This window comes from Antedon mediterranea, chromosome 11 (assembly GCF_964355755.1).
Source record: "Antedon mediterranea chromosome 11, ecAntMedi1.1, whole genome shotgun sequence".
Lineage (NCBI taxonomy): Eukaryota > Metazoa > Echinodermata > Crinoidea > Comatulida > Antedonidae > Antedon > Antedon mediterranea.
In genome coordinates, this window is record NC_092680.1 from 17,394,772 (window position 1) to 17,414,012 (window position 19,241).

General features: G+C 34.0%; 2 protein-coding genes across 2 annotated transcripts; one reads left to right on the forward strand and one right to left on the reverse strand.

Moving 5' to 3' along the window:
- Positions 1-3,697: 3,697 nt before the first annotated feature.
- LOC140062695 (TM2 domain-containing protein C41D11.9-like) lies at positions 3,698-7,345 on the reverse strand. The gene is made up of 5 exons (XM_072108999.1): positions 7,250-7,345; positions 6,424-6,701; positions 5,549-5,720; positions 5,046-5,121; positions 3,698-4,603 (listed from the first exon to the last, which is right to left on the reverse strand). Exons 1-5 carry the CDS (start codon positions 7,338-7,340, stop codon positions 4,438-4,440), a joined length of 783 nt encoding a protein of 260 aa, XP_071965100.1. The 5' UTR covers positions 7,341-7,345; the 3' UTR covers positions 3,698-4,437.
- A 144-nt stretch (positions 7,346-7,489) lies between these two features.
- On the forward strand, positions 7,490-18,864 carry LOC140062198 (translation initiation factor eIF2B subunit epsilon-like). The gene is made up of 15 exons (XM_072108288.1): positions 7,490-7,656; positions 8,871-8,995; positions 9,305-9,490; positions 10,143-10,314; positions 10,931-11,086; positions 11,567-11,652; positions 12,042-12,155; positions 12,702-12,802; positions 13,427-13,572; positions 14,011-14,248; positions 14,782-14,883; positions 15,085-15,302; positions 15,522-15,602; positions 16,446-16,601; positions 18,214-18,864. Exons 1-15 carry the CDS (start codon positions 7,528-7,530, stop codon positions 18,274-18,276), a joined length of 2,073 nt encoding a protein of 690 aa, XP_071964389.1. The 5' UTR covers positions 7,490-7,527; the 3' UTR covers positions 18,277-18,864.
- Positions 18,865-19,241: the final 377 nt, after the last annotated feature.

Sequence of the window (19,241 nt, forward strand, 5' to 3'; positions counted from 1 at the left end):
TGTCTGTCTTTTCGACTTTTTCAATGTCGATTTATATATGATTGGTAATTAGCTCGCAATATCTTCTTTCTTAAAGCATTTTGGCATGGTGCACAATGTACACAATGCCAGCATGCAAAAGAAAGTTTCCAGTTGCTGTGTCTTTAATTTTGGGTTGGCTGCACCACTCGCATTTCTCTTTGAACATTTGTGTATTATAGTAACAGAGCTGTCTATATCCTGATCTGCACAAATATGACGTGCTTTGTTGGGTCTGAATAGGAAGTATCCATTACTTGTTGAAACTCCTTTCCACAGAATTAATCATTGCAACTCCATCTGTGATCTCATGGTGTTCTCTCCTTGTGGATGTCCATTCACCAGAAGTAGTGGTAGTAATAGAAAGTATCCATTACTTAATAAAGTGAATATCATTTCTGGTTATTAACTTAGCGGCTTCGGAGACCAATCTACCAAAGGACTTGGCTTTTCCGAGTATAAGAGAAAAAATCTCATCCCCATCTTCCTGAGGAGGTAGGTTTCTCTTTTTGAGGTATGATCTCACTTGAAATATCTCAAAAAACCTACCAATGATCTGATCTTCTGTTGATGTCTTCAAAGATACTTCTGTTTTTGGACATAATTCTAAAATATGGTCCCTCCCAATCATATGATGACTTTGGACACCAACAAGAACTTAACTAGGCGCTCTAAAGAAGCAGTTTCCGTCTCCGCACATTCTGGCTGTTTTCGTGGGTTCTGCTGCCTTGTTCATTTCTTTTTGATTTGTATTCACTTGAACATTTTATACATCGATTCCAAACAAAGATGATTTTTCTGCTTGCCAATGTGCATCTACTGGGTAAAAAGGGTTTGTTGAACTAGCCTCGTAAGAACCACAGAGTATCACATCATCTAATTGTTGATCAAGATGCTTGTCCTGTCTAATGAGGGTCCTTCTTTATATTTCTCAGCATGTGGATGTCCATTCACCGGGAGTAGTGGTAGTACTCAAAAATATCCATTACTTGCTGGGACTCTTTTCCACAGAAATAGTCAATACTACAACCTTGCCCAGTATTCATAGGCCGTTTTCCCCTACTTTTGGCCTTTTGTGTCAGAAAAGGATTTAATCACTGAAATTTTGCCCTAATATAGTAAATATCATTTCTAGGTTTTTAACTTAACGGCTTCGAATACCAACCTTGACCGTGAACCGTCGCTGCAGATTTGTTAATTTGTTTGTAATCTGCAATGATGTTAACTTCTCGACAGATCAACTATTTTCTTATTAATCTGGGAATTCTTTTGTTCCTCCCTCTTGTCTTCTCTCAATTGATTATTTACAAACAAAGATCTTTTTTGGGGGACAGGGTCTCCTATACTACCAGTTATTTGTAATGTCCTTCGACATCTCCGTAGGAGAAACAACAACGAGGTTTCTTGGTAATGCTCCTGCATTGAGTATCAATAAGTATGTTTCAGATATTGCACAGCCAATTTATGCGCATGTTCATACATATTCCAGTGCAGTGTAAGTTGCTTTTACAACACCGACACCTATTGGTTTTATATTCACTTTTACATGCACAGCAAGTCATTAATACAACTGCTAATGGCAATACTGGAACCTGTTACAATCCACCCATGACCATGTGGCAATGGAATGTCTGTCTTTTCGACTTTTTCAATGTCGATTTATATATAATTGGTAATTAGCTCGCAATATCTTCTTTCTTAAAGCATTTTTGCATGGTGCACAATGTACACAATGCCAGCATGCAAAAGAAAGTTTCCAGTTGCTGTGTCTTTAATTTTGGGTTGGCTGCACCACTCGCATTTCTCTTTGAACATTTGTGTATTATAGTAACACTTGTTCATGTGATATACTTTTCTTTGTTCCATACTGTCTGTCTGATCTATGTTGTGTTGATTATACAATAATGAAACAAATACTATACACTAAAATCCATAGTTTTTTTCTTTACCTGCATGTGCTGGTATAGTACTCCTTGGCAAATTTAATATTGTTGCCTAATCTCGACATACATTACAATATCAGGTGTTTTCTCTGTATAATCCAGTACAAGATTCATGGAACCACAAATTACAATCCACCAGTAAGCATCTTCCTCAGTATCATCCCAATTAACCGTTACAGTGGCCACAGTAGTCTGATGGATCATTGTCGTTATCCTCAGTAGTCTGTTGTATTGTGGGTTTTGCCACCATTTTGTTCTTTCCCATGGCATCTTGTCTTTTCAATCGTTTATCTTTTCTTGTTTTTTTTTTTCTTTTTCTGAGCTTTTCTGCTTCAACAGCATCTTTTGCTTTAACCTTTTCTACAATTTCGTCAGACGTGAGATAATGTGCAATTGTAGTCTTCTTGGATTTGTTTGAAGTGGTGGTAGTTGTTTTCTCTACTCACTTAATTGACCCCTTCTATGTTTGTTTTGTAGCATGAATACTTTGTGCAAACTATATTAAACGTTAACCTGAAGCTTGACAGGTAATATTTTGGTTTATACAGAAATGCAACCAAAGTAGAAGGATCTTGTACAATGGCTATTCCGTTAATATCGCCAAACTGATTTCTTTGGGGAATACTGTAAATATGCAGCTTCAAATTAAAGTCATTACAAATTGTTTATCTAAACTGATGGATACAGTATAGGTTTCAGACTTGAATTTGCTGCGAATAGATGTTAAAACACAGCAAGGCAGCACATATCTGTTGTGTTTTCCAAGGAAACCATGGACCCACTTTATGAAAGCATTGTAACTTACATATATTATTTTAAAGAAAAGTTTTTGAATTATTTGCATGTTTTAAATCAATTGAAAATAAATGTTAAGCTCATTGTCTGTAACAGTACAAGTCTTCCCTTTTTGTTTTGAACATGCAAGTTTGTGAGGACCATACATTAAGACATAATGGCTCAAAACAAGGATGATCTGATATGCATGTTAATAATGTCGTACAAATTGACCAGTTCAATGGAACATGTAACAAGGTCTGTAGTCTTGGAATGTTGTCCCCGTCACCAAATAGCGAATATTTTTTCAGGATCCTTTATCACTTTATCTCTTATAATGATTTTCTTTCGTGCTCTCCCACTTAGACTGTCAACAATCTGTGTCCTTTGTTAGTACTTGTTGAATTGCTGGGATTTCATGGCAACAAACGCATTCGACTCAAGCCCCAGTAAAGTTAAGTTTTCATGGGTATCAACAGTAAAGCAAAATATTGTTACCTTCAATTGTATCTTTGCTCGTTCTTGGGGATATTGTCTCCACAAATGGCAAGGATTCTGCAGAAGAGCCAAATGTTGTTGTCGCACATTTATTTGGTGTATTTGATGTGGTACAATGATGATAATACAGAACTTAGCTGCATTGCTAATAAAACTCTAATATGAGGTCTTATTAAATCTAAAAAATGTTTTTTTTTCCTCAATCTATTGATATCAATAGTAAGGAAGGGGGTGCCATTTTCATTGGATAAACAATACAACGAATAGCATAATGAGAAAAACTGGTTTAAAAAAGTACTAGTGAAAGTATTATTTTTACACCAAATTTAAGTTTATTATTGTGTTTAGGGACAGGAATAGCATCGCTATTTTCAAGTTACAATTAAGACATTTGATTTACAGTATATCTTTTTCAAATTACAACTACTGTATATTTTTTTAATTTAATAACTTTTCTTGTACGAAGAGAAAACAATTAAATTGTAAAAAATTGCATTTATTTTCAGACTTAATTTTGTACATTATAAACAATATATTATGAACAGTACACTATATACATTATTTTGAATAATAAAACAATCTTTTATATACATGATGGTATTTTCTATGTTAAAAATATGTGTTAAATGTATTAGTTAGTTCTTTAGTTAGTTAGTGTATGCTTTACATCTCATCTGAAGGATGAGGCAATGTTAAAGGAATATGGCACAGACAGGTCTGCAATGCTCTCTGTCTATAACTACAAAAACAAGGGTCCACAAAACTGTGGTTGTACTATATATTAACTTCCTTGGGTTTTTGTTACTATCCGTGACCTGAATGCAAAAGCACTTGAATAATGATTTCTACAATATCCAAATGTTGATAAATGGCAAATTACATGCTCACCCACCCATCCTATGACAGACTTCCTAAAAGTACATTTAATAAGGGTTCAACACACACAACTTATCGGCCTATCTCGGTTATATTCTTTCAACTAATAACATCCGATAGCTGTCCATATATATCCAACAGCAGCAACCCTAATACCATTAAAATGAGAACCATTTGCTGGGCCTGTGCATCCAACAGCAATGCTCATCACTACTTCACCTCTATTGGGTGGCCTTAGTAAGAGCTGATAGCTTGGCATATGTATCCAATAACACTTTAATCCCAATGTATACCACTTGCCCCCATCTTTTGCTTTCCCCAAGTATCCCTAGATGTAATGCGAACCATCCGCTGGGCCTGTGTATCCAACAGCAATAAGAATCACATCAACCAATGTCCACACTCCAATACCACCAAACGTAAACAATTTGCCCAGCCCTTGCTGCCAATGACCCAAGTAAAAGCGATCGGCTCCAAATCCACCGACTGTTATGCTAAAACACAAATGTAAAATTAAAGTGTTTTATAATAAAATGTGTGTGTTTATCTCTTTGGAGGCATCCACAGAATGGGTAATGTCTACTACCCTAACCCCCTAAATGAGGATTAAATAAATTACCAAACGGTAAACCAACTGCAAATGAAAGAATGACTTGCAGGACCAGAAAGGATGGTCCTTGGTAACTGGCAAGAAATCATGAGACGTATGGTAAGGCAGAGTGAATTCCCACCCATGTAGGCCTATAAGCTCTGTTTACACTATCAAACGTTATGTGACAACAAAATGTGATGTGCCCATATATGGACATGATGATGTCATATTACTATACCATATTTGGGCACATCACATTTTTTTGTTGTCAAACTAGTTTGATTGATAGTGTAGACAGAGCTTTAGGACAATCAAACATTCAAGACATATACCGTATTTCTTACCTTAAAATTAATGCCAAAGACCACTTTTTACCTCTAGTCCAATTACAGGGTACTCGCTTGTGAAACTGACGATGACCTACAATATAAAAATACAAATTTACTAATTTATAATAGTAAAAATAACAATTTGTTAATCTGCTCATTGTGAGGCAACCTAAAGGCTGCTTTCCACTAGGTCAAATTTATGCACATGAACCCAACGTCGCTGGCATAGAACAAAATCTGGCTACCTTTTATTATTTTCAACTACAAGCGATTGTATGTGATTGTATGCTTGATGTGTTTTCTTCTCTTTTTGCCTATTTTAAGTGTTTTATATTTGGTGTCTCGTTTGCCCTGCATATGCTTGTTCCTCCAAGCTGTGATCTGGGATGCTTGTTACATTCTTATGTTTTTTTATTTAATTTGAAATAAAGGATGATTTTATATATTTAGGCATATTTTTGGCAATATATTAGGTATTAAATTGACGGCACACATTCAGTTTGACATGCATATTTTACCTAGACAAATGACATCATCATTAACGGTGCAATTCACTATAACATACTCTAGTGGACTTGAAGCTACTCTACATGGTTCAATATCATTTTTTGCTGGTGTACACTCGTGAAGCCAGTTGGGAGTCTGATAGCAATACCGACAAACTGTTTCTTTTGTGAAATCTCTTGATCCCTATAAATAGAAATTGTTTTTGATTAAAACAGATACACTTGTATTTGTTAGATGTGGCAAGAATATATTTGGCATTACTGTTTTTGTTTGTGGAAATAGATTTATGGTTTTTATCGGGCTCTGTGCCTAATTTAGGCCAGCGTCATACTGTACATTTCATCCATTTTTGTTTTTTAAAGAAATAAATACTGAAATTGACATAAAAAAAGTTATATAGATAATTACATTTCCATTTTGTTAAAATATTTTCAAACACATGCCATAATTAATATGCTGTAAATTGGATGAGGCTATTGGCAGGGTTAACTGTGTATGGTAATTGAAAGTTTTCTATAGGCACAGTCAACTTTGTATGAAATTATCTGGGCAGATATAATAGCCAATAAAAAAAAATTGTATGAAAAATAATCTGTTTCTCACTAGCTTTGCGTCTGGCAAATAATGGCAAGTGATTTTTTGGATTGATAATACTTTCAGTAGAAAACTGATTCGATTCAATTAAACTTTATTTCAGACAAACTGTCCATATGAAACATATACACAATAAAAACAAAGAAATACAAAGCATTATGTGACATGCGTCATGGAGAGAGGACTAAGAATTATCTGTTGACATATCGAGAACTCTTTTACTTTAAAATACATTTGGAATCAATAATAAATATTCATCATTACACTGAATAGATATAAAATTGTTGATTACCTCACAAATAACACCATCTAATACACTACAATTAACATTATATGTTCTTCCATAAACACAGCTTCTGTTCAATTTACATTGAACACAGTCAACATTTACGTCCTTACAATTCACATTTGCATTCTTCTGGCAGGTCAGTGGAGCTGCGTTAGTATTAGTAGATGTGGCTGTGGTTGTGTTGGAATTTTGTAATGTGCTGTTGTCGAGAGGAGTTGTTGTGTTCATAGTTGGTCTACTAGACATTGGTGTAGTATCAACAACAGATGCAGATGATGTCACTAAAAAGAACAAGTTATCAATCAAAATCATTAACAAATAATTTAATAATATCAACATTTGATATAGATCGGAAGAACTAACTGTATAATAGTAATATACCAAACAGCACCTGATGCATAGGCTAGTTAACCACCAATCAAATGGCAAGGATACACTCAGGGGTGTTATAAAAGATAACTAATTTACATATACACAGTCACATTCCTATCTATATAGGCCTACTTACTGTGTATATAGAAATTTAAAAAATTTAGTTAAATTAATTTAAATAGGCCTAGGCCTAGAATAAATTAAAGAGTGGTCAATTTTGGACCTAACTTTAATAAGTATAGTTTAATCTCTAGGCCCAGCCTAGCTAGCCCTAGTTGCCTTGCCTTCTAGAGCCGGTCGGGCATGGCCAACCAAGCACCAGCTGAGTGAGCAGGGGGAGGGCAGGTCAAGCAAGAAGAAGAAAATAAAACAGACATGCTAAATTCCTGGAGAAAATTATTTTATATCTCTAAAATATGAATCCTAAAAACTATAAATGTTTTAATCGCATAGCTACCGTCTTGCAATGTGCATCTTAGATTAACTAAACAAATGAAAGTTAGGAACATAAAATGCATTTCTATTTTCTTTTTCCGTAACATTTCCATTTTGACTGTCTAAATAGACGACTACGTTGTAATAACTACAATTCAGATTTATACAATATTACTACTCTATATCCACTTCTATAGTTTGAATATCCTTTATTATGACATGTAGAGCGCCACCAATAGTTCTATGAAGTGATCCACTTTTTCAATTTTCATTTTCTTGCATCATTTTCACACATGCAAAATGTCAGCTAAAAAAAAGGGATCAAAACCCGCAGATCCTCTCCTAAAGCAAGAGGATGTATTGCAAGCAGTGGTTATTGCTGATAGTTTCAACGTTCGTTTTGCACCGATCACAAAAGAAATTCCACGAGTATGTATAAACCTACAGAAACCAGATGTTGGTTTAGCCTCCCTCTCGCTCAACGCATGGGCCACTGTTCTGCTCATTTTACCCGTGCAGCTTGAAAAATATGGCTACCGAATGTAAATACAGGAACTGATCATTAGGCCTAAATACTCACATAATAGACTAGAGCTTGTTCTATGCTCTGTATCTTGGTTACTATGAATAAATGCCTAATGATACTTTCAGTTCCTCTAGCCATCACCCTTTCCCGAATCTGGCAATGTCTAGTAATACAGTCAACTCTCCCAATACCGGACACCCTTCCTTGGGCGGGCATATATTTTCCGGTTTTTCAAAAGTCCGGTTTCCTGAAAACATATTTTTAAAGTCATCACGTTGTCACTGAAAATGCTTTGAATTGCCGCCTCGTGGGTTAACAATGAACTGACCTGTCAATCACAGTGTAGCGCTCCATGGCAACATTATTTGATCGTACCGGGAAACGTCACGCACTTCATGGTCAGGGTATGGTTAAAAGCTTTTGTATATTGTGAATGTATTGAATCCGAGTCAGCGACGACGATGTTACGTTGTTTTTTTAACTGTCAGTCCGGTTTTCAGACGCTAATTTTCGTGTTTTGTACTTCATAATTTGTCCGGATTCCGGAATTGGGTATTCCGGTTTTCATAATAAATTACAGTACATTTAGAATAGGGACAAATTGGGCCCTCCAAAAAAGTCCGGTTTTTCGTGAATTCCGGTTTTGGGAGAGTCCGGTATTGGGAGAGTTGACTGTATTAAAGATGTATTGTCCCTTGAACAATGAAGATTAATTAAATCAGACTTTGAATGTTATTTTGTAGTTTTAATAAAGTTAATCACTTCCGTAGAAAAAAAAAACAAAAACAATAATGTTTTCACTTAAAAAATAACATAGTAAATGGTTAAATTCAACGAAAAATCCATTGGCTGGCAGCCAATTTGACCATTTAAATTTCAGTTTTTTCTTTTTTTTATCCAATTTAGGGTCGAAGTTAATAACTATTATGTGACATTAAAATGGCATATTCAACAACAAAAGTTGTAAAAATTATTTTTCAGGGGGACAATACATCTTTAATATGATAAATATAAGTTAAGCCTCATTTTAAAATGTCTTTGGTGATCATGCATTGCTTGGGCCTCCTCAGTGAGCTAATAGGCCTACTGCTACCAATATGTTTGTTATTCTTATTAGGTACTGATGCCAATAGTTAACAACCCATTACTGGACTACACACTTGAATTCTTAGCAGCTTCTGGTGTTGAAGAGATATTTGTGTTCTGTTGTGCTCATGCTGACAAAATTAAGAAACATTTAAGGTATGTTTTTTTCTATCTGTATCATTGAATGGATCCAGGGGTCATAAGCTCCCCATTTGACAGTGACAAAAATGACATTATGAACTACTGTTTGATCTAATAATATTATTATGTATATAGTGCTCCACTTAAAAAATCCAGGATCCACCCCTTTATATAAACATCTTTTTATTATTAAAAGAGAGCTTTAAATTATTATGGGAATAATGTTTAATGCCTGTCTGATTATGCACATACAGATTTCACAAATTCTCTCCCTAATAATCTCTATTAAACAATGCACATCCTTCGTTTTCTTACATTTTTTAGTGAATCAAAATGGAACAAAAGATCTTCACCATGCTCGGTAACTACCATTATGTCAGAGGGATGTCATTCTCTTGGAGATGCGATGAGGGAGATTGATAGGAAGGCCTTGATTCGTTCCGACTTTATCCTTGTCAACGGTGATGTTGTGTCAAGTGTACAACTCAAAGATGCCTTAAATGTGCACAGGTAATGAAATATACTGTATTTTAGTAAAGAGCATAGGTTGACTTTACAAATATTGATTACATTACATTAATTATTATAAATACAGGGGTGGGGCCCAGCCGGCTCTAAATTTCGCAAATTTTAATGCAATAGATAGGACATCAAATTAAGCTTCAGCCCTTCATTTCTCCATTTTTAGGCCCTGGAGCCCCTTCCCCCCAACTCAAAATCTTAGATCTGCCACTGAGATACCTTATTATATCTCTTATACAAGAGTACATTTATTGACTTGAGTTGTGTCAGTGAGTATCAGTGCATATATGGTATCTATATATAAATAATGCTTAATTCTGAAATTAGACACAATGTAAAGTGCTTGTGACGGTACTACATCTGATACTCATCCTAGCTGTCCCAGATGTACCGCAAAATATAACTAAAGGTGCTTTTAGAACATGTAAAAAATTATGAGGTTAGGAAGTATTCTTCTAAAAAAATGTGATGTGCCTATATGGACATGATGATGTCATATCACTACCACATTTGGACATATCACTACCATATTTGGGCACATCACACTTTTTGTCAAACTAGTTTGATAGTATAGACCGTGCTTAATGAAATATAGTTTGGGTATTACTGATAAATTACCTTTGTTATTTTTCATTTCTAGAGAGAGATTTAAGACTGATAAATCATGTGTAATGACGAAAGTTCTTAGACATGCTTATCCAGGCCACAGAGGGCGCTGTTTAGAAGATGAGTTCTTTATTGCGACGGATAACAAGCATACTATTCTTAACTATCAAAAGATGAAGGACACTCGTAAGGTTAAAATACCAATGGTATGTATTATAAGATGGTAATGAATGGATTAGTGTACGATTGATAAATATATTTAAAGATTTAATGAGACATTTTTTTTCTTTTAAATTACAATATTGTAGGAAAACAATGGAAAGAATAATAAGTTGGTCTTTTTGTAGTTTTTGTGCTTTTTATATTTGTTGAGTTTTTAATCTGATTCCATTGAGAGGTTCTCCAGTCATAGTTTTCACCTCTGACCTTTGAACTGTCCACAGAGAGTTTCCAGATTTTCTTTGAGTTGTCTCCTATTCTTTATGCAGAAATAGAACATTTTTTGAAAAGCCATTTTTTAGTTAGTTGGTTTAGTCAGGGCATTTTCAGCAATAAGCATTGCAATACCATATTGACAAATAAATAGTTTAAAGCGCTGTCTACACAATCAAACTTTATGTGACAAAAATATGTGATGTGTCCATATATGGACAGGATGACATATCACTACCATATTTGGGCACATCACACTGTTTTTTATAGTGTAGATTTTTATTAAAAAAAAATTAAGTAGAAAATAGATTATAATTGTTTTGCACTTCAGAGCAAAGTAAAGTTTAACAGTTTTTCAATGTTATTGTTTATACTTTCCATCTTTTTCAGACACTTTTTAAAGACCATAGCAATGTTAACCTTCGATATGACCTACAAGATTGTCATATATGTGTTTGTTCATGCCGTGTAATGGAGCTTTTTACTGACAACTTTGATTATCAAACAATGAGTGATTTTATGAGGGGAGTTATATATAATGAAGAGGTAAAAATATGCTGTAGATTGAATTAATAATTGATAGCTACTCAAATACAGGTGGAACACTGTCATTTCTTAATTCTTTTAAATACTCATCATCTCCATCATCATTATCATCATCACAGGTTATGTCATCCACTACTAAATGCAACAACATCTACCCCCACTCCACCTCAAGCATTTTCCATTTCCTCTTCTCTAAAGCTCTGTCTACACTATCAATATGTGCCCATATATGGACATGATGATGTCATATCATTACCATATTTGAGCATATTACTACCATATTTAGGCAGATCACCCTTTTTCGTCAAACTAACTTGATAGTGTAGACAGAGTCTTAATATATTGTGCACTGTATACTGTATATGTCACTAGCCTTTGGTTTATGTACAGTATTAGCATTTTATCTTATTTTTTTTCTCTAAATTTTCAAGTTAACTAAAATGGAATAGAATACAAAATGTTGGTTTATTTTATTGATAGATTGAAGGAAACAAGATGCAAATATATGTGGTAACGAATGAATATGCTACAAGAGTTTCCAATCTAACCATGTATGAAACAGTAAGGTAGGATGAGTTTGTTTTTATATAATTAGACAAATATATGAGCGAATTCATTCACTATCCTTCTTAAAGGTGGCAATCCTGTTCACAAGACAAGATGCTCTACATAAACAAAGTCTTATTACAAGTCTTTGGGAGTAGAGTTATAAATTGTCATTAGAAAAAGTCCTGACACTGACAGGACTTGAACCCAGGACCCTTGGATTTGTAGCCAAGCAACATAACCATCAAGCCACAACTCCACTTGATACTGTGTTATCATTTCACACTTTAAGTTAATATCTTAATAAATAACAATCTTAAGATTAGATATAATATAAATAGACAGATATAAATATATTGACCAAGAGAACAAGATTGGTAATATATAAGTAATTGATTTTTATTTTTAGCAAGGATATAATCCATCGCTGGACCTACCCTCAAGTACCAGAGTACCTGGGCACAGAAACGTACAACTTTGGTAGGAACCATGTTTACTCGGCCAAAGACATCACTCTACAGAGGTCAGTACACCCTCCTCTCCTCCCCCTCCCAAAATTAAAACGGTTCCCTTTTTCTTATAAGTTCCAACTGAGCCAGATTATTTTGTTGTTCCTTGTTTGAAAGAGTGGTCCTCAAAACACTAAAAAACCTGTGGTCTTTTTTTTTTAGTATCCTTTGGTGGGCTTCTTTTCGAGATGGGCTTCTTTTCGAGATTAATTTTGCAAACTAAAGGAGGGGTGGGGGGCTTCTTTTCAAAATGACTGATGTAAATTTTATGAATTGCTACTACAGTTACACAATTTTTGAGACATTACCTGCCAATTTTTTATCAATGATCAAAATACCATTTTAAACTTTAAAATAAATGTATGATATAACATACCTTATATCTGTATCACAAGTTCATCCCATTTAATCGCACTAATTAACCTTATACAAAGGAAAAGAAGCCCATACTATCTTGAGATTACTTTTTCAGACCAAAGAGTAGGCTTCTTTTTGAGAAGGGCTTCTTTTCAGGGTTTTACAGTAGCAATTATCACAAAAATTTATTTTATATTTGTCAGAGGATGTACCCTGGGTGAGGATGTTGTGATTGGTAGCAACACCAGTATTGGCAGCAACACCAGAATTTCTCAGTCAGTGCTTGGGAGAAATTGTGAAATAGGTGATTATTCTACAACATTGTAAAATAATTTATTATTATTATTATTTACTTTATATTTGGTAGCCTCTTCAGTCAAAGACTCCCAGTGGGAGAGTACTAGGTTCCAGTGCACATGAGCTAGATGTGTACACCTGACCTATGGTTTAAAAGACTCAATCTACCACCAGAACCATCAAGCAAGTGAGCCTTGAACCCTTGCCGGTGTTTTGGCTATGTATTATGGTTCAACTGTTGTAACTGCTCGGCCACTCACTTGCTCACTTAATAAATAGATTGTTAAGCATCAAGTCATTACATCATATCACACAGCCCAGGAACATTTGGGCCCTAAAGCGTGGTTCCCACTAGAGACGCAACGCAAGGACGTAACGCAACGCAAATGAATTGACCAATCACAAGCGATGGCTTATTCGCTTGTGATTGCTAACTGTCTATAACTTCGCTTGTCATTGGTTAAAACGCTTGCGTTGCGTTTACGTCCTTGCGTTACGTTCTAGTGGGAACCAAGCTTATGTCAGCTTGTATGTTTTGTTGAGGGTTGGCAACAGGGATTAGGGACAGGGGTTGGGGAGTGCACTGTCATAGCAAGTCTGTCGAGTAAACTTTATTTTAATTTTATTTCAGGTGAAAATGTGGTCTTGAAAAATGCATTTGTTTGGGACAATGTCACTATTGAATCTAATTGCCTAATTGATACAGCAATTCTGTGTAATGGAGTTAAACTCATGTCAGGGGTTAAAGTTCAAGCTGGTAGCATATTATCGTTTGGTGTAAGATATAATTTTAATGTCTCTAGTAAGCTAAAAGCAATCATAAACATTTTTGTTTACTTGAAAATGTCACCTTAATATTGAATCATTAAACTTGGAATTTAAAAAAATTATAAACACCAAAGCAGTGAAAAATGAAGGTTAATAGACCGCTATTTAGTTTTAATAAAGTGAATCACTTCAGTAGAAGAAAACAAAAACAAAAACAAATAATATTTTTTTGTTAAATTCAACCAAAAACCCATTGACTAACAGCTAATTTGACTATTGTTTGCTTTAAATTACAGTTTTTTCAGTTATATACATTTTTTCATCTAATTTGTGACATTGAAATGGCATATTCAACAAAAGAAATTGTAAGAATTATTTGTCCATGGACACAATTAAACATTAATTGTAGTCATCATTATTTCATAAATTTTTTTTTTCTTTTTAAAGGTTATAGTGGGGCCTGATGTAACATTACCTTCAGGGACATACCTATCCACAATACCACCACCTAAAGAAGATGAATTTGATGAAGAGTTTAATGATACAGATACTTCTAAAGACCTTACACGTTCGGTCAGCCAGCAAGATCAGTTATCGCTTGGGGAAGGTGGCATTGGATTTGTCTGGAAAAACGCAGAAGAAAACGATGATGATGAGGATGAGGAACTGGCACGTGAAATGTGGGGTAAGGGATTTTAAAAGAAAAATATCTTGAATGACAAAATATATTTGTAGATACTAGGGAGCTTTTGATTAGCCATGACCAAGCAGGTCAATCGATGTGTCATAGGTCAGATCTATATAAAACCAAAAGTAACCATAACACAATTTAGTATATAGCTAATTGCTGTTACGTTTTTAAAATATATCAATACACCTTGTATCATCCTATTTTTTCTTTCTGGATCAAATAAATCAACTTGTATGGTGGTTGACTTGACCCAATATTTAGGCCTTAAGCTCTCTCTAGACTATCAAACTAGTTTGACAAAAAAAGTGTGATGTGCCCAAATGTGGTAGTGATATGCCCAAATATGGTATTGATATGCCCAAATATGGTATTGGTATGACATCATCATGTCTATTATGGGCACATCACATTTTTTGTCACATACAGTTTGATAGTGTAGACAGAGCTTTAAAAAAAGCATAATTAATCACATCCAGTAATAGAAGAATAAGTTGCACAAATAATACTACTTCATTTTTATTTTTTAGGAATGAAAATAAGTGATGTACATAACGAGGATGAGGAGGAAAGTGATGACTCAGATGATGATGATTCAGGGCCTCCATCTGTTGTGATGGATGACACAGAAAGTAGGTCAACAAATATAAAAATTATGTCAATAATACAGCACACATACAATAGTGCTTTAACTCTTATGCTCTGTCAGCAATATCAAACTAACAAAAAAATGTGATGTTACCATATGTGGACATTTTTTGCATATCACTTTTTGTCAAACTATTTTGATAGTTTACACAGAACTTCAGTTCATTCATTGTTGTGTTTTTCAGTTTTTTATAATCAAGTATTGGACAGTATTCAGAGTTCCTACAGTTCTGGTGCTATCAATTGTGACAATCTTATCCTAGAAATCAACTCTTCCAAATTTGCTAACAATGTCTCCATGAAAGAACTAGTGCAGCTTGTTACTAAGGCAATTGTTGAGTTGCCAAATACTCACTCACCAAACATCTTGACAACAAAGGAGTTTGCGGCTTTCGTTATACCGGTTGGTAGTATGACTTTAATCCAGTGTGAAAGGGGGTTATCATGCATCCCTGACACATATTTTTTTAATATGTCATTTATTAACATTTTTCAGTAAAGAATTGTTACCAAGATTGATCAAATTATTTGAAATAAATATTTATCACTTTGCTGGAGGTTTTTTTGCAAACAAAGCCTTTATAAACAGTTATAAATGATTTTGTTCTCTTATTTTCTACAGTTAGTCAAGACTCTTGTACCACTGTTAAAAAACTACTTAAAAGGAAGTGAATCACAGTTGGACTTCTTAGGTTCTTTGCAGGTAAATTTAGTAATCTCATAATACCAATATTATTGACAGATTCTGTCATTCTTCAATTACTTACCGTAATACAAGTAGTGCACTTTACATTAAACCTGACATTAGCAATCCACCACCATTGCAACAATGCTTCCTTTTTCAAATAAAAATGGTACTGGTAGTAGTGTACTCAATCAGGTTGTACTTAAACCCACCTGAAACCTAATAAACACCACTCAATCTCTACTAAATACCGCCCGATTCTTATTCTTTTTTGCCAATAACATCATAAACAACAAACAAAGTTACAGGAAACACAAAAAGAGAACTAAATTTAATCTTTATTTCTAAAACCTATCTTAAAGCTTGGTTCCCACTAGAACGTAACGCAAGGACGTAAACGCAACGCAAGTGTTTTAACCAATGACAAGCGAAGTTACAGTTAGCAGTCACAAGCGAATAGGCCATCGCTTGTGATTGGTCAATTCACTTGCGTTGCGTTACGTCCTTGTGTTGCGTCGCTAGTGGGAACCACGCTTAACCCAGTGTTCATACTTCCATCTATTGTCATTTGCATATAAAATATATGTTATGTTTGCTCTGAGATATACAAAAACAAATAAATGAAAAACTAACAAAAACAATACGCCTCAAATATATTATGCATGAGATGAGTAGAATCTTGCAATATAGAATGTGTTTTCTTAATTAATCGATTTTCAAAAACTCTTTGAAGCCAGTGTTACCCTCTGATGCCTCCCGCTACTGCGAGTTGGCTCATCAGGTGTAATATAGTAGGACTGATTAAATTTTATGATGACATCACTACTCTCAAAACTCATTCAATTTTGTTTTCCTCTTTAGGAATGTTGTATTACAAATGGGTCTCTATGTACATCAATTCCAAAAATGCTCAACATTCTCTATGACAATGATACATTACATGAACAGGTCATAGTTCATTGGTTCAAAAAGATTCCTTTAAACGACTCTGCAATCCTACAACAGCTTAGGAAGAATGTAAGTACTGTTAAACCTACAATATATTTAGTCGTTGATGTGATAGATTAGATTTTATTATGAGGCAACCAGAAATAGATTTAAAACATCCTTAATGGACATTCCAAACCAATACCTTTGACCATAGAGATATTATAGTGAACTATAATATCTCTATGCTTTGACTAAACAGTGATGTAGCATCAAGAAGTTATCAGGTTTTTGCAAGAAAAAGGAACAATCTCTGTTTAAGCCACTGGGTTGTCAAAGGCATCTGTGAAAAAGTGGTCAAGTTGAAACCTTACCAACCATACTGGTGGCTACAGCCCTGCTAAACTAATGTCATGATCAATAATTATGGAAATACAGAACCCTGCCTTACACCTTTATTAAGTAGGCCTACTATGAAAGAGGCGAAAGTATGTTTTAATACTACAGTGAACCTCTATTAATTAAATGAGGGAAAGGAATTCAAAGGACATCCCTATTAAAGGAACACATTGTTGGCTCCTAAAAGTGTCCTTTTAAAGATGTATTGTCCCCCAAAAACATGAAAAATTTTGATTAATTAAATCAGACTTTGAATAGGTTATTTTGTAGCTTAATAAGTTAACCACTTCTGTAGACAAAATAATGTTTTCACTTATAAAATGACAAAAATAAATGGTTAAATTCAACCAAAGGCTGGCAGCCAATTTGGCTATTCATTGCTTTAAATTTTTTTTCAGGTAAATACATTTGTTTTAAATCCAATTTTTGGTCAAAGTGGATAAATATTATGTGACATTAAAATAGCATATTCAACACAAAAAAATTGTTTCAGGAGGACAATACATCTTTAAGCGAACACCTTGTTGGCTCTTAAAAGTGTCCTCTTAATAGGTGTTGCTGAAGCTCAATGTTGTTGTCAACTATAGAGGCATCTTATCATGTTAAAACTAAATAAATGAGATACTATTTTTAAAAAATAATATAAATGCAAATTACGGATTTTGTTGACTGTACCATGGTTGTCTTTAATTAATTACTACCTATTGTATATGATTATTATCAAGGTCACATGAGTTTCTAATTGGAGTAGGATTGATTGAGGAAACTTGTATTGTATTTGATTAAAAATATTACTTACATAATACACATACTTTTGTCATGTTTTGCTTGCCATAGGCAAACATTTGATCATATTTGTTATCAAATACAATACAAACACGGCTTTACCACGTTGACACACCCGTTCGTGACAGGTCACTGAAGATAACCAACGTTAGGCCTGGTTAGATGGGAGACCATCTGGGAATATCAAGTGCTTTATATGGAACTGGGGTCCCATTATGCATTTGAAATCAGCACTGCTGACTGACTCTTATGGCAACCCCTGCATCTAGTATCTACCTCAGTCCTATTGACCCATGCCTTTCCTCTGGTCAAGGTGGGCACTGGACAAGAGAAGCCTTTGATCAATGTTAGAACCAATCAAGGTGCTTTCAACAGTCCTAGCTTAGTTTCATCCATCATTCAGATAAATGTAAAAGTATTTGACATTGTAGTTCACGACAGTTGTCAACCATAAACATAAACAAGCAAATCTTGAAAATGATATTTTTAAACACTATCTTAAATAATTTATTTGCAGGTCCAACCTTTTATCACATGGCTAGAAGAAGCTGAAGAGGAAACAGACAGCGAAGAAGATTAGGTTTTTTGAATTTCTAAGGATAATAATGATTAACATGAACACTAAACAATAGTTAAACAAGTAAAAGACGGGGCTGGAACACATAACATGATCTGCACAATTTAAATGCTTGGAACTAACTTATACAGGTACTTAATGTCAGATGTAAATCAGGATTTGTTATGATGGTAAATTCATCAAATGCTGGCAATACATCCCAAAAAACTGCTCCAGTCTCTATTAAGGGTATACATACTACCAAGTAGCTCATGTAATATTCAAATTTCTGTTTTGCATAATATGAATAAATCCGAATGTCTTTTTAAAAGGATGTGTACAGATTTTTTTATTATACATATATATTATGTGTATAAAGCTCTGTCTACACTATCTAACAAGTTCGACAAAAATTGTGTCATGTGCCTAAATATGGTATTGATATGACATCATCATGTCCATATACAGTACATATATTTTTTGTCACATAAAGTTTGATGGTGTAGACAGACTTTATTTTATAATGACATTGTCGTTGCTCACACACAGCAGGCAACAATTATGTTGAGATATATACTATATATATACATTGTACTACACATCAACAACCTATTCGACTTATTTTTTATTGTATTTTATTTTATTTTGTAAAATAATAATTTTGTTATAAATAATTTCATAAAGTCTTTTTATATGTCACGTGTGATGCTTTTTTTTTATTATGACATATCGGTAAAACCAAATCGTTAAAAATGTAGAAAATAAGAAGAAGAGGAAGAAGCCTAATAATAAACAAAATAAAATTCTTAATAACCTTCCACCTTAAAAACCGGCAATTAAATCAATGCTCTACAATTTATTATCAATAATTATAATTTTGTGAATAATTTAATTTATTTACATCATGCTTTATATGGAAATCTAGGAATGAACATTGTTTGTGCTTTACACAAATTGTTTCATTTTAAAAATAATATACGTTTTAAGAT